The sequence below is a fragment of the Anolis carolinensis genome, chromosome 2 (assembly GCF_035594765.1).
Source record: "Anolis carolinensis isolate JA03-04 chromosome 2, rAnoCar3.1.pri, whole genome shotgun sequence".
Classification (NCBI taxonomy): domain Eukaryota; kingdom Metazoa; phylum Chordata; class Lepidosauria; order Squamata; family Dactyloidae; genus Anolis; species Anolis carolinensis.
Window position 1 is genome coordinate 40783841 of NC_085842.1, and position 26084 is coordinate 40809924.

The window sequence follows — 26084 nt, forward strand, 5'->3', positions numbered from 1 at the left end:
CATTAGAGTTAACTCACTGCTCTGAGGCTTACTGCTCCAAGTTCTGGAATTTCACATGTGTTTATTTAGATTTCAGAGAGAGGATGTGTGGCTTACATGATTAAATAATCCTGTATGCAAAAATCTTTCATATAGAAAATTAAATTATTAGGTGGAGAGGAAGGTTCTATACCAGCCTTCACCGTAAATTATCCAGTACAGAAGATATTCCTGTATATCTGGAAAAGTGCAATGTATCTGTGGACTACTTTTATGTCCCAGGATTTTCTGTGGCCAAAAGGACTACTAGAACACAAAACAGACTAAATCTACTTGCAGTTCCCAAAAACATGTTTTATTCTTCAAATATTACATAGAACAAGGGTGACTTTCAACCTATTAAAGAGTAAGCTTCAAGAAGCTTCAAGAAGCCTCCTTTTGTCCAGAAAAGTCAATGCAGCACTCTGGACCTCATTCAGCCTGGGTCCACACTGCCCACCCCAGTCCTGTGAGAAAATAGTTTTCAGCCTATTTGATAGTATCAGAGTGTATTTGAAGAGCTGTCAGGTCCAAATCAATTTAAAAATAAAGACAGGAGAACAGGAACCATGATGGAGCCCATCTAGACAGGGGTGTCAAACTCATTTTCATCGAGGGCCACATAAGCCTTATGGTTCCTTTCAAAGGGCCATTGAATCAATGGATGGAGAATCCATGGATACAGACTATCAATTATAATTTTTGTTACATGGTGGTCAGTGCTCTTTAGTTTTTACCCAACTTGGGATCCCAGATGTTATTGAATGACAACTCCCATCACTTTTGATTATACCCTGGGCCCTGAGATTGGGTTGGGGAAAAGTGAAAGGACATTTAATGGCAGTCATCATATCCACAAACCTTGTATTTACATTCAAACCCCTCTCTCCTGACTAAACAGAACAAACTGCAGCCTTCCAGATGTTACTGTATCACAACTCCCATCAGCTCTAGTCATGATGTCTAATGATGAGCAATACAGGAGTTGTAGTCCAGCATTGTGTGAAGGGCCACATAAAATGACATGGAGGGCCAAATTAGTCCCATGGGTTTTGAGACTGACATGCGTGATCTAGACAGTTCATTAGTTCAGCAGATTAAACAGGACATTTGATCACAATCTTTCCTACTATGACAAGATATTCCATATCTATATTTAGAGTTCAATTGTTTTTTCTAAATTTGCATCTATAATTATAAAGCAGCATAGAAAATTTTATGCAAATATGTGCCTAATTTTGTCCCTTCTCTCTCTTCCTCTTGACAATCCATACGTGATCATTTAGTTTCTCTCTGACATTTAAAATCTTTTGTGCAGGAGGACATCAAAGAGAAAGAGTAGTGAGGTTCCCAGATCTCCAAGCCTGGAGTTGTGTTCAAGTTTAGAACCTCTTCTCCCATTTTCAGGGCAAAGGTTGGGAATCTCAGGACAACAGTGCTTGCTGGAAAAATTGTTTATGTGTATTCCTAATTACTTAGACTTCGTGTGCCTATTTTAATTTGAATGGTGTGCTTTGCATAACTGGAGTTGACACATTATTGTGCTTAATAACATAATCATCATGCCCTTGTAGTATCACCAATCCTATCCGTCATGATATCACAAGAGGTCATTTGGGCTCTAGAATCTCAGGGGTAATCTTAAACAGTAGTAGCAACAGCAATATGGACACAAAGGAACATAGTGCCACATGAGTTCTCAGGTGCAGTCCAGTGTGATTCATCTTAGGAATAGATGACATCCAAATGTGAATTAGAGAGCAGTCCCCAAAGGATGCAATGCCTACTGCCTTAACAGCAGGTCAACCTATTCATCCCCTTAGATGCCCTTTCTTTACACAAAAAGAGCATAGATAGCATCTTCCTTGTACTCTCATTCTGTGGAGCGCTTTATTGCTTACTAAGCCCCAGTGATGCCTGTAATTAACCAAAAGCAATTGTTCCATGCTTAATTTCTAAAATGAGAGATGCTGTGGTTGAAGGCTTCTTGGAAGCCACACCCTGTGGAACAGAAGCCCTTCCCCCTAACCCGCTTTGTAATTTTAGGAGGACTACTGATGCTTAGTCATTATAATGGTGAAAGACCATCTGAATGTACTTAAAGGCTCTGTTCTTCAGTAATCCAGTATGTATTATAAGGGTTAGAAAGCCCTGTTTCTCAAAACAAGCTCCAGGGACTGCCTTGAATACACCCCTTTTTTAAAAAAGGTTATTATCTTGATAAAATCTATAGGGCTCTGATTAGATAATAGTATTACAAAAAGCAAGCAGATAGAATAATACTCCATGACGATATAGTTAACTAATGGTTTTCAATATATAGTCCAGCCTCCTCAGGGAGTGACAGACTCCCCCCTCTATTCCCTTTTTGACTTTGAGACCATCCACACTGTAGTATTATAGCAGTCGAACACCAAATTAACTGGGTTGTTGTGCATTTTCAGGGCTGTATGGTCATGTTTCAGACATTTCACCCACATCTATGGCAGGCATCCTCAGAGGAATCGTGGAATTTGTGTGGCACCAGAGCTATCTGACAGAAAAGGTATACATCTCATAAAATTCAGAATTATTATTATTATTATTTAAATGTGAATGGATGATATGCTCCAATTGGTACATACCACACACTTGCAAGTGGGCTACAGTAGCTTTTGAAAACAAATATAGTGAATGTCTTGCTATGTATGGAAACAAGCCTTTGGTCTTGACTAGACTAGTTCTAGAAATCAGTTTGTGAACTGGCTATTTGGCAACCTGAGCCAAATGAGGGGTGGGGTACTTTTTGACCTGTTGGTGTTTTGGCCTAGAATTCCTAACTCACACCTATCTTTTGCACCATAGTACAATATAAATTAAGATTGGAATCATATTGGCTATTCCCAATTGGAGTGGACTCATTGAATCACTTCTTGATTCATGTAAGTAAATGCCATTCATTTGTCAGTCTCAAGTTGACACTATCAATATAATTCATGCCTTTATCAGCAATGCATTATTATAGCAAAAAACAAAAAAACAAAACCTCAGCTAGAAATATGAACCTTTCTGGGAACGCCTTCCATCATACTAAAACTAAGAAACTAAGATCAGGATCAGGGGATTAGGAGGGTCATTGCCATGCTTTTTGTTCAGTGAGAGATCTGGATGACATATACCAGTGTGGATGGTTTGAATACCTAACTGGCCCCTTACATCTATTTCTGACTGAAGGACAGAAAAGATGAAGCTACACCACTTTGCATGCTCTGGACAGATGCTTCCTAAACTCTGTTTCACAAGAAAGTATGTCTACCAGGTCTCAGTATAATGGCTGAAGCCTCAGGGAATTGTTGTGCTGGGTCATGTAGATAGACATCATAGTAGGCAATGTTGATGGAAAGTTTCTAGCAACAGCATACTGGTTCTTCAGTTTCCCAAGTAATGTGTCTTCAAGGTGCATATTGACTCATGGCGTTCCCATTAATTTCAAAGGTTTTTTTTAGACAGGAAGACTTAGTGGTGGGTTTATGAGCTCCTTCCTCTGAAATATAGCCCACAGCACTTGCCATTTGTTGGCAGTCACTATAAAAGGGTGGTTCCAAAAGGTAAAGCTTGAACATAAAATTACGTATTTAGTAACCAATCACTAAGAAGCTGGAACTGTTCTCTTTTTGCCTTTAGTAACCAGAGTTGTAATGAGGTTTTTGCCCACTCTTTCTTTACTGAGTATGTTCTAAGTCAGAGCAATGGAAGAGGGGAAGACATCTTCTTTGTAGATTGTTATGCATCTAATGAAAAGCAGAAGAGTCAGAAAAAAGAGAGAAGATGAGTGAGAGAAAAAGAGGAGGAAGAGGAAACACATTGAAAATATAAGTTGTCTTAGAGAGTCAGGTTATTTGGGATTTTTTTTAAATTAAGTTAACTTTCTAGCCTTATCTATTCTGACCAAGTGAAATGAGAAGGAGAGGTAGGCAATTCAGCCAAAAGGCATGCTGTTTTGGAGTCCATTTTTGGCTAACCCTTTATTTATTTATTTATTTATTTCAGACATTTATATCCTGTCCTTCTCACCCACAAGGGGGGACTCAGGGCGGCCTCACAATCAGCAATCATTAGATGCTAGAAAACATAATATTTAAATCAATTTAAAAGATGTAATTCAAGTCATGATCCAGATCTGCCCATTATCAGTCATAAAATCATTTTTACTATTAATGCTGCATCTGCTGCTCAAATGCCTGGTCCCACAACCAAGTTTTAAGTTTATTACAAAAGGATAGGAGGGAGGGAGTTCCACAGACAGAGGGGGCACCACTAAAAAGGCCCTGTTCCTCATTCCCACTAATTGGGCTTGCGAAGGTGGTGAGATTGAGAACAGGGCCTCCCTCAATGATCTTAAACTGTGAGGAGGATCATAGCGGGAGATACATTCAGACAAGTAAACTGGGCTGGAACCATTTAGAGCTTTATAGGCCAAAGCCAACACTTTGAATTGTGCTCAGTAGCAGATTGGCAGCCACTGGAGCTGACGTAACGGGCGGGTGGTGGTGGTATGCTCCCTGTATGCCTTTCCAGTGAGCAGTCTGGCTACTGCCTGTTGGACTAGTTGAAACTTCCAAACAGTCTTCAAAGGCAGCCCCATATAGAGTGCATTGAAGTAGTTTATTCGAGATGTAACAAGAGCGTGGACCACCGTAGCCAAGTCAGGCTTCCTAAGGTACGTGCACAATTGGCACACAAGTTATAATCATGCAAAACCTCCCCTAGCCACTGCTGAAACCTAGGTTTCCAAGCTCAACAATGAATCTAGAATCACTCTCCAGCTGCGAACCTGCGCCTTCAAGGGGAGCGTAACCCCATCCAGCACAGAATGTAACCCTATGCCCTGTTCGGCCTTACGACTGACTAGGAGGACCTCTGTTTTGTCTGGATTTGTTCGCCCTCATCCAGTTCAACACAGCTGCCATGCATCAGTTCAGGACCTGCACAGCCTCCTTAGTGACAGGTGGAAAGGAGTGACAGAGTTGGACATCATCTGCGTACATTCTGTTTACCAGAAATGTTACTCTAATTGGGAGGAGTGTTGCTGTTTTCATTTGGCAAAGATTCGGCCCATTGCCTACAATGGGAAACTTTAAAGGCTCAATCCTCGGTCATTTTAAGGCCTGACTGCATAAAACCTACCCCAGTTTTAGACCCCATTTACAACTGCAGGCCTGCCAAGTTTCAGAATAATTCACCAATCTGGTGATTTTTTAGAATTATTTTACGTTTTTACCATAACATTTTAAAAAAATAAGACAAACCACAAGAGAGGGTTTTGGGAATTGTAGTCACTGGTTGTGTCAATTCTCAGCCAATCAGAGCATGGATACAACTGGGACTTTTCTTGGCTGAGAAACAAAGAGAGAAAAATACTTTGACTCCCATCATGCTCCAAGAGGAACTCAGAGACTATTCAATGCCCGGCCCATGCAAGTACTGCTGGGAAAGTGAGTTGCTAGCAGGGCTCTCTTTGGAGGAGGAGCCTAGGGAACTTTTCCAAAAGGTGGACGTTGCTGCCACCGAATAGGGAGAAAAAACGCTGTAGGGTCTTCTCCAGGTATAATGCAGACTTAACTCCATCCTCTCCAGTAGCTGATAAATCTGGCTGACTTGATCCATTTTGCCCAGCTTTTCGATTCCCTCCTCCCCATTCTGTTTTTGGGGACCACTGAATATTACAAATCACTTTCGGTCAAATTGATTTGGGTCGAAGCCTAATGAGAAGGAGAAAGAAACAAACAAAAAGCGAGAAGTGTAAACACAAGTAGGTCAGTGAGGGTTGCGGTGGGAAGATAACTGCTTTGCTGGGCTGGCGATTCCAGACTGTGGCACAGGGCACACACTGAGAGCTTTATCTCTCCAATCTGCTGTGCTGCAATAGTAGATAGCTGAAACAAAATCTGGACTAAAATTTGGCTGCGTCTGCACTGTAGAATTAATGCAGATTGGCACCACTGTAACTTCCATGGTTCAATGTTATGGAAACATAGGATTTGTCATTATACAAGATCTTTAGCCCTCTCTGCCAATGAGTGCTGGTGTCCCACCAAACTGCCAATTCCAGGATTCAGTAGCATTGAGCTATTGCAGTGAAAGTAGTATCAAACTACATCAACACTACAGTGGGGATTCACTGTTGTACTGATGTGGAAGTGGCCTAGGCAACAACTGTTCCCTGGTCTTAGTTGCCTCAGTAATATACGGTATTCAGCCGTAGTCCATGTGGGACAGATGATGGAGGTAAAATATTCATTGAATCAGTGAGCTCCAGTTTCACACTCTAATCTCTGTTTCTTAAAGGTCAAAAACATAAAAATTCAACAATTTGCCAATGCTTTCCTCTTTCTTCTTTCTCTGACTTATAGCCTTACACTTGGGAATTAGTACAGAATTTTTTTTTATCAAGTCAAGGCTCAGAGAAGCAGAAGCAGACATATAAAGATAGTTATAAAATTCAGTGATCACACAAACACATTGGAGAATCTGGATTTTCAAACTGAACAAATATGTTTCCTTTGCTACAAATATCTAGAAAAAAATTAGTCTCTAAATTGCCGTGGTGTACATTGATTAACACCAATTAAGGCTCTGCCCCCTTGTATGTCATTTCAAGAAGTAATTATACATAATTATTGTCAATTACAGACTGCTGAAAAGCATTATGCATATGTCATCCTCTCCAAAATCCAAATCATTTGGGCTACCTGAAAACATGCACAAAAGCCATACAAGGGTTTTGCGGTACAATCCTACATATGTTTATTCAGAAGTCAACTCCTTTGAGTTTAGTGGAACTTGTTAGTGGGGAAGTGGGTGTAGAATTACAACCTTAGAATTTAACCTCAAATCAAACATGCTTGAATAGCTCTCTGATAATGTGGATTGAAAAGAATCTAATTGCATCGCATGTGCACTACTGAAAGAAATGGAAGTAAATAAATATAAAGAACTGCCTTGGTTTAATATGTTTTTTCTTTCTTTATTGAATTTCTATTTCACATTTCCCACAAGAGCCATGGAAGAGAGGGATTTTTGTGGCTGGCTACTCGTGTGACCTTTCTTTGTGAGGACCCTTGGAATATAGTTTCCAGAATTTCTCACCACTAGTTAAAATATCTAGGGCAGGTGGGAGTTGTACTGTAATAACTTATGAAAGCTGGCATGTTCCCCTTTCCAGGCTTCAATAATATATTTTTGAGCCTACAAACAACACCTTCTGTCTTTTCAAAATATATTTCTACTATTGCTAACTTTAAAAAATGATGTTCACTTTCCCATCATAGCTAAACCCAGGAAGTAATTATTGTTCCTTGGGGTGGCTACTTTTAGATATCATAGGGATGGAAATAATATTTTTAAAAATGCTTTTAAAATTGTTAAAAACAATGTTAACTCAAGTGTCAAAAAAACTTAAGAAAAATCCTGGACTGATGATAATATTTACAGTTCGTAAAAACTATAGTTTGGTGAAACACCAGTACTGACAGAAAAACTAACTCCAAATCCCATAGCATTGAACCATGGTAGTTAAAATGGTGTCAAACTGCACTAATTCTACAGTGTAGATGTACCTATATCTTGTGCAAAACTCATGCATTTTCTGTGCAGGAAAATGAATTTTCTGAACAGGAAATAAGATTTCTGGACACCAGTTTTTTTCTGCACAGAAAATACAAAATAATCTTATAAAATTGTGTGCAGAATAAGTTCCACGATTATTAATATCTTTGAAAAACTCGTTATTTTTATACTCTGGTTCTGCATATGTGAGCAAAATGGGATACTATAGTCTGTTACAAATGATGAATTAAGACTTTAGATATTTTTCCTATGGGAATGCAACTGTTGAGGTGAACCTGAACCTTTCACAGAATAATTTCCAAAAAAAAAGTACAGTAGAGTCTCACTTATCCAACATAAACGGGCCAGCAGAACGTTGGATAAGCCAATATGTTGGATAATAAGGAGGGATTACGGAAAAGCCTATTAAACATCAAATTAGGTTATGATTGTACAAGTTAAGCACCAAAACATCATGTTATACAATAAATTTGACAGAAAAAGTAGTTCAATACGCAGTAATGCTATGTAGTAATTACTGTATTTACAAATTTAGCACCAAAATATCACAATGTTTTGAAAACATTGACTACAAAAATGTGTTGGATAATCCAGAATGTTGGATAAGCGAGTGTTGGATAAGTGAGACTCTACTGTATATGGGAACATGAGACTAAGGCTCACTGAATCCTGTGTGCATCATAATAAACCATAGCTGGAATCCTGTTGTTGTCGTAACTTCCTCTACATAAGAGGTTTGACATTTTTGTCCATTGCAAAACATCAGCATTAGGTTCAAGGATTAGGACACAGAGCTTAGAGGTAAATTGGGTTGTTGGAAACTGAGTTGTCCATCAGGATGCACAACACTGCTATTCAACGTAAGGAGTGTGTAGCCTGATCACATCTCTACACGTGCCACTTTACGTTATGCAACTGTGATAGAGGCTCATGGCAAGTAGCTTACTATGATTTCTATATGCAATGTATGTGTGTTTAAAAAGTGATTTTAATGACTTCCAGAGATTACTCTTGCAGATATGACTTTATTCAGAACCAGTTTTATGGTTTCTGTGACATTGTTGAGGTTTTGTACACATATGGCATTCATTGTATGCAACAAACCACACGAGTAATTTGGGCAATTTGAATCCTTATCCCTACAAGCCGAAGTGGGCAACTGAAGCAGGGCTGTGGGCTGCACTCAGGCACTTGGAATTACTCAGGCAGTAGATTTTGATTCCCCCAATTTTTCATTTCAAATGAATCCAGTCATTTATAGAGTACATATAATCATGTATAAGTCTAGACATTCCATTCTAGAACCAATCTAAACAACCAGGATCGATATATCAGTGTGTCAGTGTTAACACTGTTTCTTAACGCTTATTTAAAAACCAGCAATCCCATTCTCTGAGTAGAGTGGCAAAAGGCAAGAGCTTAATCCATCCTGGGATCACTTGAAAGAAGCAGAGAGATCCCTATACTCTCTCTGCTGTATTAGTACAACTTCTGAACTTTTTGAATGCCTCAGTGGGAAAATAGTGGTGGCGGCTAGTGATGACTGGTCCCCTGAGTTGGCACTGATGCTTCCCCCTTTTCATGGAATAACCCTTGACTGACCCATGTGCCACATCAAAATCCATAATTTTGTCCCCAAACCTGCCCTTGACTTATGCGTGAGGTTGACTTATACATAAACATATTCTGTAAATAATTTTAAGCTAGACTGAAGAGAGTAAGGAGGGTCAAAGGAGGGGGTGGGAGTGTTCACACATTTTCCTGTTGAACCAAGTTGAGGCTCATCTTGGCCAAGATATAGGGTGCATTATTCACTGATAAAAACATTTTCTGTTCAAGCTGGAAAAAAACATTCATTCCATACATCACCATCTTTCTTTTCTTTTTCCTTCTTTATTTTTTTGGGGAAAAATCATAGTTATCACATTCTCCTTATGCACAAAAAAACATTCCCAACTGTGCTGTGGATACATCTGTACCAGAGGTTTCCTTCCATGCTGCTGCATTTCAATAAGCAACACTGGCCATTCTCTCAGGGTTACACATTGTTCCAAAGCCAGACAGCAACACTGCTGTACCATGGTCAAAATTGCTACTGCTTAGGTCCAGCTGAAGAGGCAGGACCCTTGCACCTGTTTTTTTTAAAGTCCCATTCACACCTATTTGCATTTTGTCATCTATTTCAACAGTCAGTATTTTCTAATAGAATCCTTAAAAATTCTCAAGAGAACCATACACAGGTGTTGTAAGTTGGCAAGCTCCTACCTAGCTGGGGACTACTGACACCCAATTTGCAGCCCTATAAGTAAAAAAAGGTACAACAGAAACAAAACAAATTTCTTCTTTCCCACTGTCTCATCTGGAAACAATATCGTACACATCTTGATGTCAAACGCCCACTTGTTTAAAGCATATAGGGAGAGAGAGAGAAATAACTCACATCCACCATAGCACACAATACATTTTGAGCCCTATGTATATAACTACCCATGTTGAAGCTTTTGTTGCTTTGTTGTACTTCCAAAAAAACAGACCCCAATCTACCCTGAGGACAGACCCTTCAAACTGACTTTGTAATGGGTTTGAAGTATTTATCTCCCATGGGTAGACTTTATGTCTGACATGATCAGGGTGTATTCATTTCATTATGGATTTCAGAAGAAGGCAGTACTGAAGTTACCTCTCAGCAAAGAATAGCAGTTAACAAATGCCAGGAAACTAGAGCACCAGAAAACAATTCTATACTCAAAACAAGTTCATGCTGACACCACACAACTGTACCATTTACAATTGTTTTGGTTTACCCCCCAAAAAGTAGTTGAAATTTTAGTGATTTTGGCCTTCACTCAGATCTTTAACCTTTTTAACATTTTGGGTTCAAATCCAACTGCCAATCCCTACCAGAGGAGATGAACTGAATCAATGGGATTTACGTAGTGTATATATTCATGTATAAGTCTAATTTTTTTGTCAAATAATTAACCCAAGACCCTGGGCCAACTTAACCATGGGTCAATGTATTGTACTGTAACTCTTATAAAAAAGGAGCCATCCTCCTCTCTGAGTAGAGTGGTGAAATATGAGAGCTTTGTCTGTCCCAGGAGAATGAAAAAGAAACAACAGCTCTCAGCTACAACATAACTTCTGGCTTTTAAATTGGCAATAGAAGCCAGGGGCATTGTTGGCACTTTACCCAATCCACAGAGTGACTCTTGGGTAATTTTGGCCCTCTTTAAAGAGTGTTAACCTTTCTCTCAGATCATTAACTACTAAATGGATAATTTTGGACCCAAAAAACCTGCCCTCGACTTTTATGAGATCAACTCATACATGAGTATATACGGTAAATGTTGAATTACCATTCAATAATTGTTTTAATATATCTTTTTTACTTGGGACAAGCAAATGGACACAGGTCTATATTTTTTCTGCATTTGAAAAAGGGAAAAACTTGCTTTCATTTTATTTCCAGTGATAGATGCCTGTATTTGTTTTAAAGAGTAACATAAAATGAAGGTGTTAGTAGAGCCCCAAAACTTCCTCAAGAGCTAATTAATTTTCTAAAGGCTCTTTTTCATTTTGTTTTAAGCAGGTACAGAAAGTAAAGGATTGCTGATCCAGATGAAATTTGATGGCAAATAAAATAAAATAAGGATTCTCAAGCTCTGTTTCTTTAGCTCATCCCAAAAAAACATGATGAATGTGCACGGATTTCCCAGTGACTCCTAAGATAAAAACATTCCTCAGTTATTACAAAATACAAAAATATTTTCTCCAAACTCTCACTTACTTTTGCATTTTTCACAACAAATCATGGAATTAATTTACATTTCCTTACAATCTGGCAGAAGAATGGTGAAAGAAAATGATGAAAATGGAGAGCAAAAAAAGGAGAGAGAATACATGAGTTGCTAACTGCAGGTTATCAAAAACAATGGCAACTAAAAACAGATGGGTGAACTGGATATTAGTTGGGTGGTGGCTAGTTGTAGGAAGGAGATAAACTTTTACTTATTCATGCTAAAATAAATTTGATCCCTCCCCTCTCATCCCCAAAATAAAATGTGCAAAATATATTCACCATGCCAACAATTATGACTATTTATAGACCTTGTGTCTATGACCTTCTTACAGCTCCCTGCTTGCCAGGATGTTTCGTTACAATAAAAAGCGCTTTAAGACCTACAACAGTGCAAGTTGATGAAGTAATTACATTCTCCAACACTGTGCTTGGGTAAAACACGGTTATGCTATGATACAGTTTTTGCTCTTTTGCCTTTTCCGGCTATGTAACTGTCCACGACCACCTAGTGTGGAAGACTTAGGCATGCTGTAGGAACCATATTTGTGAAGCAGGTCTTCACCAGCAACGTACTGGAGACGACTGGGTTGAGGGATTGGCTCTCCCAGGAAGTAGCCTTCATTGTCAGATTCAGAGGAGGAAGAGCATGTAGAACACCAATCATATTCAGCAAAGTAGGGTCCCCATCGCTCAGTAAAGTGGTTTTGCAAAGCAAGGTCTGACACAGTCCTGGGGCACTGACCATAAAGATTTCTTCGTGCACCCTGATCCACACTTTCCCTGCAACCTCTCTGCTGTAAGAACTGATCATAATCCTCCCGGGCTCGTAGAGAGGGCCTTTCTTTCAACTTGTAACTCTGTTCACTGGCAAGGTGGAGGGCATTGTCTGAGCGGGAGCGCCTGGAGCGCCGGGGCCTGTGGTGGCGGGAGCGTCGATCATCATCCCGGAGATTAGTTCGTCTGGGAGTTCGCTCACTCATAGGGGGATGCCTGGCACTCTCCTGCCCAGCCAATTTAGTTCCTGGCATTGCATCACCATAGTCAAAGCTCTGGTGCATCCTCCCACGGGACGGTGTGTCTCTGTAGCCAATCGGATTGGCAAGATCATGAAGGTTGGCTTCCATATCTTGGTACTGTTGGACAGATAGCAAGCTACGGACAGATTCTGCACTTCTGAACTGGACAGATGAATTCAATGTTCCCATATTACTCATCTTCTCTGACACATTCATTCCAGAATCCTTGCTGAGATCAGGCATGGAAAAACGAGAGAGATGCTCTTGTCGCTTGGTGCCCCCATCCGCAGAGAGACCTTTTGGGGAAAAAAAAGAGAAGAAAGAGAAAATAATTAAATATATTACATGGCATTCTCAGTTTATTTCTCAAACACTGTTGGATTATGAACATCACAATCACATTCTCAGCTTCAGATAAAGGCAAAGGCAACCCCTTCTGAGAAATCTTGCCAAGAAACACCAGAAGAGGGTCAACATATGGTTGACATGATCAGAATCAAATTTAATACACATAACAGTAACACTTGGACTTCATGGGAGTGAGATTGCAGTGGCACCAGGGGTCACATTTCTGTCCCTCTGCAGCTGCATGAACTGCCAAAACATGTAAAAAGACAAAACAAAACGGGGAAAAAAGAGAACAGCAAGAAGTACAGTGCTGGCTTTGAAAAGCAGTTTTCCTGCAATCTATTTAAACGGTGAACTGCTATACAAAGACTGACAATTTGCCCCTTTTAAAGTCCAAGTACTTGTGAGGGAAGACATATGGGGCATCAGCATCACATGTTGCCCACTTCTAATTTACAAAGATCATTTCAACTCCATTTGGTAGAAATGGAGCAACCTTGAATGAAATGGAGACATGACACAGTTAGAATTACCACAGGCTAAATACTACCTCATGTGAGAGAATATTTTTTAATTCAGTTGTACACATGTACAGATCACATAAGCAATATAGAATATAATATCCTTGGATTTCACCAGTGTCAGAACAGACTGTCAAAAATTCAGTCTAAAGATTATGAGTGAAAATGTTTTCTCAAATTTAGCTCAGATACAGAAATAATCTTCCAGTCAGATGTGAAGTGAGAAGAAATGTGTGATTTACTGGAGGAAGAACAAAAGAAGTTGTAATAATAGCAAGGTTTCGCTTTGCTTGTCACTCTTGATAGATCTGAACCATCTAGGCGAAGAAAAAATATAGACTCTACTAACTTTCTTGGGATTTCTTAGGCAGGGAGCTCTGAGAGATAGACTCCCATTGCTAAAATTGCCAGACCAGATCCAGATGGGGCTCTTGTAGCATTAAACCTCAACAGATCTCAGATCAGGAGAAGATACTATAAAACTCTATCAAACTAAGCAAAGGTTCCTATCCTTCCTCAGCTTCAAAATCCTGACTTTCAGCAATAGCCATCCCTTTCCAACATGGCTATTGCCCCACTGATGCTGTTGGCCATGGAGCCTGGGGCAGCTCCCAGTTCTCTTCTTGATGTCAATTCCTTCATGCCCCTTCCCAATGTCCATTGGTGTTGACTGTAGTTGGACAATTATATAAGGCAGACTTACCTAGCAAATAAAATGTTTCCCATCTATGTGTGCCATCTATGTACTGTGGCCTACTATAGGCATTGACACTATCCTATAAGAAGCTCATCCTAAAAGAGATCAATCATAAAGAAGAAAGATACATGGACCCAAACTATGAGCAGTGGTACATTTGCCAGCTCTATAGGCTCAGAAGTATGAATTGGCAGCAAACCTCTTCCTTTGTAGCATGTATTCTCGCTTGGGCTATATACTTTATGTCTGCTGTTCATGGAATATTTCTGACTCACAAGGGCTCCTTCACTGAGAGTTATATTCTGCTCATAAATTCCCAAACATCAGATGACTGACTTTGGCACCTCAGCAAGTCACTCTCTTTCACCGTGTGACTGAATGTCTCACTTTGTACAAAACCCATTATTGTAATCTGAAAAGGGGGTCTTTGTACAAAGACCATGTAATTGAAACAGGGACAATTCTGTTGTTCTCCAAAAGAGGGCGGTAGTAAACAGACACAAACGGAGCACAGGATTAGCCATTTTTGCAACATTTAACACTTGTGGTGATAAGCTTGAAAATATAATGGCAATATATCATAATCATGGGTCTTTCCCATTAAATATTAATAGATTTCCAGCCAAGCAGTTTGAGATCTAAACTCTGCTGTATAATGGGTCTGGTGTCTAGTTCTGGTGATATCCAATGCTTTCTTTTCTATGCTTAGCTTCTTATTCTACAGTTTCAACAAAAATATATATTGAAACATCAATGCAGTTTGACATCAATTTAACTTCTATTGCTCAATGCTCTAGAATCATGGGAGCTGGAGTTTTAAAAGGTAATTTGCCTTCTCTGTCAAAGAGGGCTGGTGCCTCACCAAACTACAAATTCCACTATTCCATAGCATTTAGACGAGGCACTGTCAAATTGTATTAATTCTATAGTGCAGGTGCACCCTTAGTTCTCTACTGAATACTGGGAATCCATGGTCTTCAGTATTTGTGGGTGATTTATTTGTGGTTGGAAGAAAGGAGAAAAGAAGAGAAACACTGCCTTTTTCGTTGCCCATACGTTACATGGGCACCTTTGTGATATTACAGAAGATGATAATGTGCCTCTGTTGAATCCCACTAAAATGGTGACAGATTACGGTAACTCAGATTGAGTAACTACTGAAAATCTGGATCATGGAATGGCATGCTAGCCTACAAAAAGAATTGTTCCAGGATATTATCTAGTCAAGGCCAAAGTTTTGTGTTATTCTTTCCAACTAAATTTTAAAAGATTCACTCGTGCACCTAAATATGGAGATATAGTTGAGGAGACAGGCTACCCACTCACTTTTCTGCAACTCAGTCTATGAAATATTCAATTGCCTATACAGGTACTTCCTAGAAACAGCCAATTCACTATTGTGAAACATTATTCCAGAAATGATCCACACACTAGAAAAAGCTTTCTGTTTATCATAAAATAATAAATGCAAAAATGCAGATCATTAATATCTAATTTCATTGCCCCGGTGGCGCAATGGGTTAAACTCTTGTGTCAGCAGGACTGGTCGACCAAAGGGTTTTCGCTTCAAATCTGGGGAGTGGGGTAAACTCACATCTGTTGAGCTTCCCATGGAAGAACATGAGAGAAGCCTCCCACAGGATGGTAAAAACATCAATCATCCAGACGTCCCCTGGGCAACGTCCTTGCAGACGGCCAATTCTCTCACACCAGAAGCAACTTGCAGTTTCTCAAGTCGCTTCTGACATGAAAATATATATATATATAAATGAGTCATTTTATGGGTCATAACAAATAGGGTTGTCAGCTGTTTAGCTGGTTAACTGTTTACCTTTTAACTGATTATATTGGCCTATGTATGTGTGTGTGAAATATTGCAATAAACTTGTTTTTTTCAAGGATCCTGGAATGACACAATTATTTTTCTGCATTTTGCAATAATGGCTTTAGGAAACACACACACACATACATACATACATACACACACACACTTGTTTTGTTGCTTGTCTGCTGGAAATTTCTAGTGTATTTCACAGAGTCCCAGGGTAGCAACCCAGTTCAAACTGAACAGTGGCCTCTCAGCCACTGCCCTCTTTAACATGAAGACATACTCAATGTTTTCTCAGGAACACCATCCACACATTGTGGGCAAAATGTCCTTAATAAATGCCTGTATTTCAGTATGGATCCCTTTACCAAAAAAGCCACTCGTGACAAATTTCTGAAGAAGTAGAGGTTCCCTAAAGCATGAAAACCACCATCATAGACTTAGCTATAATAAATACAAAGCCTTAATATTACATCTGTTAACTACTATAATGTAATGTTCCTCTCCTAGGCTACAAGCTTAGCCAGTGATTTCTGAATCATCAAAAGCTAACAGGACAGCATTGTTCTCCTGGGCAGCTTGTATTATTCAGTGATGTTTCAAACACACCATATTCCTTGTCATTTCAGAGCTTTGGGCAGTTTGTTCAATATATCATGAGTACTGAATTCCTTCAAGAAAATGCTGATGTGGTTTTTTAATGTCTGCATTTCACATTCCTTTGCTCATTTTGGAGTATAAACAGTATCTCTTCTACAAAATCAGAAGCTTGGTCTAACCAGAAGGCTTTCAAAATCTAGTTGATTTAGTACCATTCACTCATTGAGTGCAGCAAACCCCAGCCATATTTATCTATTTTTTTTCTAATTCAGAAATAATTATTCCATCTACTTACAGATGCTACTGAATGGTCACCACTGTTTATTTTTGGCTGTAGTCTACTATGAGAGATGTAACTGTGGCAAAGTGCTTCCACCAGGCAACGGCTGCTATTTCCATGGTCTCTCAATGAAGAATGAAATGCCTTGCATAGGATGACGGTCAGATTGAGCACAAACCTACTGTAAGGTAACGGTAAAGATTTCCACCTGATATTAAGCCTAGTCATGACCAACTTTGGGGTTGGTGCTCATCTCCATTTCTAAGCCAAAGAGCCGGCGTTGTCTGTAGACACCTCCAAGGTCATGTGGCCAGTATGACTGGGTGGAGCAGTACCTATTGATCTACTTACATTTGCATGTTTGTGAACTGCTAGGTTGGCAGAAGCAGGGGCTAACAGGGGGAGCTCACTCCACTTCCCGTATTCGAACTCCAGACCTTTTGTCAGCAAGTTCAGCAGGTTAGCAGTTTAATCTGCTGCGCCACCAGAGGCCTACTGTAGGCATTTAAAATGTTAGTGTTCACGACCTTCAATTTAGATTGCTAGTCTAAGAATGCTTTATGATGAAATTAGATGTGACAAAGAACATCAGGTTGCAGCAAGAATGGAGAACTGCTGACAGGCAAGAGCAGACAATATTGGGCTAGCTAGACGGACAAATGGGCATTGTATTAGAGGGCTTCCGGTGTCACAGGACATTCCTCCAGGGACATAACACAATGACAGTGTATCACATATCACTGTCACTATGTGTTAAGAGGGAAGGGAAAAGTAAGAACTTGACCTGAGTCTACCAACTCTATGTTCTTCCACACATCCAGTTCCAATATCAGCCATCAGCCATGCATACCTCCTTGGATAGAAATACAGACAGTCAGTCTGCTCACTCATTAGCTCTTCCTGTCTTTCTCCTCTCTTGGAGTTCTGGAGAAAAATCGGCTATGTAAAAGGTTCCCCTAGAGCTGCAAGTCAAACAGCCTTGAGATCAATGGGTGGAAGTATTAACTTGTTAGTGGAGCATCTTACGCGGAAGAAAGAAAAGTGCCCATCCCCACATGAGTACTGGGATATATTCAGAATTGGGTCAATGTTCTTCTTTGCTGCCAGAGACCAACTTTCTGTCCCCCTCCCCTCCTCTTCCGCCTCCGCCCCACGAAACAGACACATGGGATTCTCTGATTACTGGAGGGCTGGATTTGTTTCTGGCAAGAATGTAAAACGCCTAGGCTGTCAGGATGACAGAGCTCAGAAACTATTTCAATTAGAATAGAGTCTCCCCTTCTCCTCCCCCCCCCCCCACCTTTAAAATCAAACACAGAATGTTTATTTTGGCATTTGTTCTTTTCAGCTTTTGTCTTTTTCCAACAAGCTTTCTGAACAAACTCATTTGCAAATTCTTTGTCATTTATGCTGGACCCAAGACATGCATCTCTTCTGTAATTCTCTGTCCAATTCCTGTTTATAGATTCTCTGAACTAAGGGAGGGGTGTCTGGGGACAGAAGAGAAAATGCAATTGTATATGTTTCTGCAAACAGAGTTTTCTGGATACTAGCTTTTTGGCAAATGACAGTAAGTATATGATCTCATGATGACAAGTCCTTTTGATTTCTTATTCTCTTTATAAAGAGAATAAGTTGGGATGGTAGGATATCTCTTTAAACCATAACCAGAAAATTCAGAACAATGCTGACCTGCTATCTATCAGAACCATACTTTTTACAATTCTGGGAACTCATGGTTTTACAGTGCTGCTGAACACATACCAAGTCAGCATTAAATATCAGTTTTGGTACATTAGAATTTTTGCTCTTGTCTTCTTTTGGAAGAATATTGTGAGAACCTGAAGCAAAGGGCTATGGATTACATGCAGGACAAAATTCTATCTTCTTTAGTTTCAAAACAAATGGTTAGAACAGAAAAGCTTTCATTTCGCAATTCCACTAGATAACTATTGCTTGCTTATATACAATGAGCAGTACTGCTGACTTGAAGGTTGGGTTGCTGACCTAAAGGTTGCTGGTTCAAATCCAACCCGAGGAGAGCACAGATGAGCTCCCTCTGTCAGCTCCAGCTCCATGAGGGGACATGAGAGAAGCCTCCCACAAGGATGGTAAAACATCAAAAACATCTGGGTGTCCCCTAGGCAATGTCCTTGCAGATGGCTAATTCCTTCACACCAGAAGCGACTTGCAGTTTCTCAAGTGGCTCTTGACATGAAAAATTTCTGGTGTTGCCTTCAAGGTGAATCTAACTTACGGTGACCCCCTCTCAGGATTTTCTTGACAGAATTTATTCAGAGGAGGTTTGCCAATATCTTCTTCAACTGTGAGAGAGTATTACTTGCACAAGATTACCCAGTGGGCATCTATGGCTACATGAGAATTCAACACTGATCTCCCACAGTCCTAACCCAACACTCAAACCACCATACCATATTGTTTCTTCTCTGTTCTATATGTTCACAACTTTCTATAGCAGGGTTTTTCAAACTTTTTCAGTTACGGATCCCTTTTTGAAGCAGAAGGTTCTCATAGAGCCCCAGTAAATGTTTAGATTATATTAATCAGGTATGGGCAAACTTTTTGACCAACATAAACTTAACAGTATTTTAGTGGAATCCAGTCCAACCTTTTTCTGCCATGCAGGAAAAGCAGAATCAAAGCATCACGTGAGTGGTGGAAGAGAAATAGGGTTTTGGAAGCAAGGAAGGCGAGGGAAAAGGGTCTGGGGGGCGAAAGAGAAGAGAAAAAAGGGCTTTTGGCAGCAAGGGAGGGGGGAAGGGGTGGAGCAGGAAAGAGGAGGGAAGGTTTGGAGGAGGGAACCGCTGAACTCTTCAGTATGCTTCGTGGAGCCCCAAGGATTCAGTGGAACACACTTTGAGAACCACTGTTCTATAAAACAGGAATTGTGAGATCTATCCTGGCTGCATTAGTAATTGTGACGGCGCGAGTGGCGCCATTTATATGTCAAACTATAAGTTTCAAGATTTGAATTGCTGTATCATGCCTGATTTTGCCCTTACCCTGTAAATGTAGTTGGATTGGTTATTTATATCTGTCAATCAATGTTGTTTGTACCTGTTATATTGCTCACTCAGCAAAACTGTTTGGCTCCACCTCTTCCTGGAGTAGGACTGTGTTTCCTCCTTTTCATTCCACTCTATCGGATGGACGTGAAAGAGAGGCTTGGCTCTGAAAGCCCTTCAAAAGTTACCTCTCAGCACCAATTCTGAGGTTCTTACCCTTGGGACTCACACTTCATGTTCAGGGCCAACCTGAACAACGTTGAGGAGTCTCAAGCGCCTTCACATCAGTCCTTTGGCAACAGAGGAAGACTCTTGTCTTCAGATATAGGTCATTGGACTGAGGCTGAGTTTGCTCCGGCATTCACAGCCAGAGAAAGAGGGATCTGGACAAGCTTCATGGACTTAAACAACCAAAGACTGTAATGTATATTTTCTTTTACCCCCTTTGTGAAGAATAAACCCAGTTTTTGAGTTAACTACAGTGTTTTGGTCCTTGGGAGTTCCAGTTTCCCTAAAGGAGGGCAAGAAGCAATCCCCTGGGGAAAGATGTCACGTCCATGCCTCTTTCACTAAGAGTTTATAGCCCCAGGCGCGACGGCACAGTGCTGAGAGCAGCCTTCTTTTCCAGAAGTACTGAGAGAGAAGCCTTCTTTTCCAGAACTGCTGAAAGAAGCCTTCCAGAAGTGCCAAGGGAAAAGAAGGAGTGAAAGGGCCTTAAATTTGCCAAGCCCATAGTCTCCTAAAGATAAAGAAGTCAAAGGAAGCCCAGCCTTCAAAAAGTTGAGACATTTACAAGCTTTCCCGCTCTTTTGCATCTCAAGCCACCAGCAAATTGCTACATTCAGCTCTTGTAGCTGCAGCAAGTTCAAGCCTTCTGCAAAGTGGATACATTTTGCTAGAAGCCTAGCCTTTGCAAAATTGAGACTTTGCAAGCTTTCCCCCCCTTTTTGCATCTGAAGCAAGCCTTTGCAAATTGAGACATTTGCAGCAAGATCAAGCTTTCTGCAAAGTGGATACATTTTGCTAGAAGCCAAGCCTTTGCAAAATTGAAACATTGGCTAGGTTCCCCGCCTTTTCTGTTTATCAAGCAAGCCAGCAAATCGCTACATTCAGCTCTTGCAACTGCACAAGATCAAGCTTTTTGCAAAGTAGATACATTTCTCCAGAAGCCAGCCTTTACAGCTCTACCAAGCCTCTTCCAGAAACCAGTTTGCAAAGCAATAAATTCCAACCTTCTGCAGTTCCTGCCATTTTTTCAAAGCCTGCTGCAAGTTTATGAAAGCCCAGGCTTAACTTCCCAGTTAAGCAGCTGTTTTAATTTTCTTGTTTAAAATATTGCATTGCCCTTTTGTGTGCCTTTAATTGTATAGTTATATAGTATTGCATTTTGTACTGTTTGAAACTTGGGATAAGTTTCCTTTTGAATTTCACAGAATGTCAAGTCATAGCAATGAGATTTTGCAAACAAGGGTCAAATCTCCCCGCCCAGTCAGAGAAAGGCACCCCACAGAGAAAACAATGCTCTGCCTTTTGCAGAAGGAAGGCAAGCTTAGGCAGAGGTTTAACAGAGCTTGGCAAAACCTGCCGACCATAGCTGATGCAATAAGGGCATCCCTTTGCCCAAAGGAAAAGGAAATTCTCAGGCAAGAATTTGTAAAGGCCTTCAATAATGGGAGTGCTATTGCAGAAGAAATAATCTATGTACTGAACAAAATTAACACTCCAGAGTCTTTAGATAGGGCTAAGGAAATTTCTTTTAGCCTACAAGAAGAGAGGAGGCGTTACAGCGCGGTTCTATCTGAACCAGAGCCCAGTTCCTTATTCAAAGGTGCAGAAGAAAGGGTTCAAGGCTCCCCATGTGTAAGCCTTAGATCCAGTCTGCTCAAGATTCCATCTAATGATGCTAGCCTTAAATCCAAGCATTCATCTAGGCATAGCAGTTCCTCCCAATCCACACACTCATTCATCAGTACTTCTTCCAAAGCAGCCCACTACAACAGAGAGGCTGTCCGTTTGAAAATTAGAAAAGAGGTTTTAGAAGCAGAGGCGTCTGCAGAAATGGCTAGGCAAGACTTTGCCTTCAATGAAGAGGAACTCCTCCTTCAACAGGCTAAAGCCAAGCAGAAACTGCTTCTAGCTCAGGCTAGGGCCCAGCAAGAAGCTGATCTAGCGCAGGCTAGGGCCCAACAAGAAGCTGACCTAGCGCAGGCTAGGGCCCAACAAGAAGCTCACCTAGCTCAGGCTAGGGCCCAGCAAGAAGCTGATCTAGCGCAGGCTAGGGCCCAACAAGAAGCTGACCTAGCACAGGCCAGGGCCCAGAGAGAAATAGAGCTTGCAATGGCTGAAGCCAAGCAAGATGAGCTGCAACGGGATCTAGATCTGCTTCAAGTAAAAAGAGACACAGCACAAAAGATAGTCAGAGCTAACGTTCTAGCCAAAGCCCTATCACAGGAACTAACACAAGAAAACCTTAGTTTCCTGCCAACACAAGAGCCTACAGCAAAGGTTTCAGCACATCTGCAACTGGAATCACCTGTAGTGCAGAGTCATATCTCCTTTTGCCACCTTGAAGATCGCTCACCTGTTCCAGTGTTCGCAACTTCAAGGCCAGCCCATTCCTCAGAAGTACAGCAAAGCACGGCCGGGAGAGTGCCATCTCTGTCAGAGTCCATTCCTCTACTTAGGCCTCAGAGATACCACCTGTCTACTTGGGAACGAAAGGATGATGTCTTTCAACAACATCCAGATGTCCATTCACATTGGCAAGGCATGGCCGGGAGTGAACCACCACATTCATCCCTGCATACCAAGTCAATTCTCCCATCGCTGAAGATGAAGGCTTCAGAGGTGCTGCCTGCCAGCAATCTGCTGAACCCAGCATCGCCTACCATCGCGAAAAGATGTGTTCAACCGAAGAACGTTGAGTTTGTCACGCCACATCACACTCCTCAGATGTACCCTTACACACTGGAGTCTCAATTGGGTTCCCTCTTGAGAAATCCAAGAAGAGACATCAGAGACAAAGGCGTCCAGAAATTCACTGACCGACCGGATGACTACCTTCTGTGGAAAATCACCTTCATGAGGGCCATTCGAGATTTCAAGCTAGAAGCGGATGAAGAACTGTCCCTTCTTATGGCGTGGCTTGGACCCAGCTCAGCTGAGCAAGTAAAAAGACTTTATGCTGCTCATGTAGCAGACCCCCAAAGAGCTTTGTCCACAGCGTGGTCTCGCTTGGACCAGCGCTTCGGTGCGAGCACTGAGATAGAAGCATCCCTCATGGATCGACTCAACAGGTTCCCATCACTGAAGATGAAAGATTGCAAACAGCTTTGGGACTTTAGTGATCTTTTACTAGAGCTAGCTTCAGCCAAAGGAAATCCAGAGCTGCCAGGTTTAGCATGTCTGGACCAGCACACGTCACAGAGTGCCATTCTCTGCAAACTTCCTTTTCCTCTTCGAGAAGCTTGGGGGAAACAGGTGTTCAAGTACAAAGAGGAGAATGCAAATGTATACCCACCCTTCACCTTTTTGGTGGATTTCGTCACTAGAGCAGCCCGTGAGAGGAATGACCCTCAGACAGGTCTTATCGCTTTGTACCAAGACTTAAAGCCTGAAAAGATCTCCAAAGAAGACAAAGCCCAGGGCAAAGATCTTAGAAGGAACCTGAGTGTCAAGATGACAGACGCAACTCCTGCAACTTCTGCTCAACCAGTCAGCAACAACAGCATATCCTGTCCCATTCATCAAAGGCCACACAGCCTAGCTGAATGCAGAGAGTTCGCAAAGAAGCCTTACAAAGAACGACTCCAAATAATTCAAAAGGCCAAGGTGTGCTTTAGATGCTGCGGCGCCACTATTCACTTCTCCAAAGACTGCAAAGAAAAGGTTAAATGCCAACACTGCAACAGCATCAAGCATTGCTCTGCAATGCACAACTTTGATTCCCCTCAATTCAAAGCAAAGTCAAATTCTCCTGCCAAAGAAGAAACCAAAGAAGACCAAAAGCCTACAGAACCTCAGGTAGCCCTCAAGGCTCCTGCAGTTGCCTGCACCAAGCTTTGTCAAAATAGCAACAAGCCAAGGATTTGCCACCCAATCTGCCTGGCAGAGGTGTATCCAGACAAGCAGCCGTGGAATAAGAAAAGGGTCTACGTCGCTTTGGATGCCCAAAGTGACGCATCTCTTGCAACCCCAGAGTTCTTCGACATGTTCGACCTTCATACCGAGACAATAGATTACACCATATCCACTTGTTCTGGAAAGAATAAGATGAATGGCAGAGTTGCAACAAAGTTCACAATCTCGCCTGTCGGACAAAAGGTCAGGTACGATCTTCCTGACCTTATAGAATGCAGCCTGATTCCCAGGAACAAAGAACAGATAGCCACGAAGGAGGTGGTACAAGCCCATCCTCATCTCAAAGGTATTCAAGATCTAATTCCAGCTTTAGACTTGGAAACAGACATCGTCATGCTTATCGGTGCAGATTGTCCCACACTGTTCCGTGTTAGCAACCAGATTGAAGGTCCTAAGGGATCACCCATGGCCCAGCAGTTGCCTTTAGGATGGACGGTGTTAGGCCCAGTCTGCCTGAACAAGATGTTCCAGCCTGTCACTAAAAGGCCTTCACTAATGCAAGGATGTGCCAGCCACATCTCAGTTTGCTGCCAGGGAGTAATGCCCGATTACTCTTCCATCATCGAAGTCACAGAGAGAGATGAGCAAACAGCCTTCTCTAAAAATGATCAGAAGTTTCTTGAGATGATGAACAACCAAGTCACTCAAGACCCTGAAGGTAATTGGATAGCACCTTTACCTTTCAAGCCGGAAAGACCATCTCTACCCAACAACAGAGATGTTGCCCTTCATCGTCTCCTGTCCTTAAGAAGAAGGATGCTAAAGGATCCGAAGGTAAAGACCCAGATCACCCAGTTTGTGGAAGACCTCTTCAGAAGCAACTACGCTGAACCAGCCAGCGTGTGTGCGGAGGGAGAAGAGCAGTGGCATTACATATCCACTTCAGAAAATCCGGCAGATGTGACATCCCGAGGAACATCAGCCGCAAAGTTGTCCAAGTCATCCTGGATCACTGGACCCAAATGTCTTCAAAATCCTTCCTTTCCAGAAAGCATCTCCGTGCTCAAAGACACTGAATTGCCAGAAATTCAGTCCTGCAAATCTACCATCGATGGCCAAGACTTATCAAGGCAAGGTTTAAATCCAGCCAAGTTCGAAAGATTTTCAAAATGGACTAGACTTCAGGCAGCCATAGCCAGGCTCATACATTACATCACTACAAAAAACAGTGGTGCAATTCAGCCCCAAGATCCTTCGAAAGCCTCAACAGTCATCCTGAGATCCACTCAAAGACAGTGTTTTTCAGAAGAAATAGCTTGTTTAGAAAGAAAAGCATCCTTGCCCAAAAATAGTTGTTTAAAGGACTTGAACCCCTTCCTGGACAATGAGGGTCTCCTTAGGGTTGGAGGTAGACTAAAAAGAGCAAAGATTAGATCCTGTGTTAAAAATCCTGTTATTTTGCCACACCATAGCCACATAGCTCTGCTGTTGACACAGCATTTCCGCACAAAAGTCAAACACCAAGGAAGGTCAATTACTGAGTCTGCCCTAAGAAACTATGGGTTTTGGTTTGTTAATGCTTGTAAAGGTTGGGGATTTGGTGTTACTTAAACAAAAGATGCTCCTAGATACCAATGGGCTAAGGGTATTGTGTCAAAATTATATCCTAGCTCTGACAATAGAGTGCGCAAGGCCCAGGTTAAGGTCATCTCTAACGAAAAGGTTTCTTTGTTTGACAGGCCTATCAGCGACATGGTTGAGTTATTTTCACAAGACGTACAGTCTTAAAGTTATTAGAGTTAAAGGTATTTAACTCCATTTTGTTTAGATTTCCGAAAGTCCGGAAATCTAGGCCGGGAGTGTGACGGCGCGAGTGGCGCCATTTATATGTCAAACTATAAGTTTCAAGATTTGAATTGCTGTATCATGCCTGATTTTGCCCTTACCCTGTAAATGTAGTTGGATTGGTTATTTATATCTGTCAATCAATGTTGTTTGTACCTGTTATATTGCTCACTCAGCAAAACTGTTTGGCTCCACCTCTTCCTGGAGTAGGACTGTGTTTCCTCCTTTTCATTCCACTCTATCGGATGGACGTGAAAGAGAGGCTTGGCTCTGAAAGCCCTTCAAAAGTTACCTCTCAGCACCAATTCTGAGGTTCTTACCCTTGGGACTCACACTTCATGTTCAGGGCCAACCTGAACAACGTTGAGGAGTCTCAAGCGCCTTCACATCAGTCCTTTGGCAACAGAGGAAGACT

At 41.3% G+C, this 26084-nt stretch overlaps 1 protein-coding gene across 2 annotated transcripts in view; it reads right to left on the reverse strand.

Moving 5' to 3' along the window:
- Positions 1–9499: 9499 nt before the first annotated feature.
- The window catches only part of prickle2 (prickle planar cell polarity protein 2), a 328576-nt gene continuing 311991 nt past the window's right edge, over positions 9500–26084 (reverse strand). For both annotated transcript variants that reach the window (XM_003223588.4, XM_008114998.3), the window contains one exon: positions 9500–12740. In XM_003223588.4, the coding sequence (XP_003223636.1) occupies positions 11872–12740 (869 nt within the window). In that variant the 3' untranslated portion in view covers positions 9500–11871. The remainder of the gene's footprint in view (positions 12741–26084) is intronic.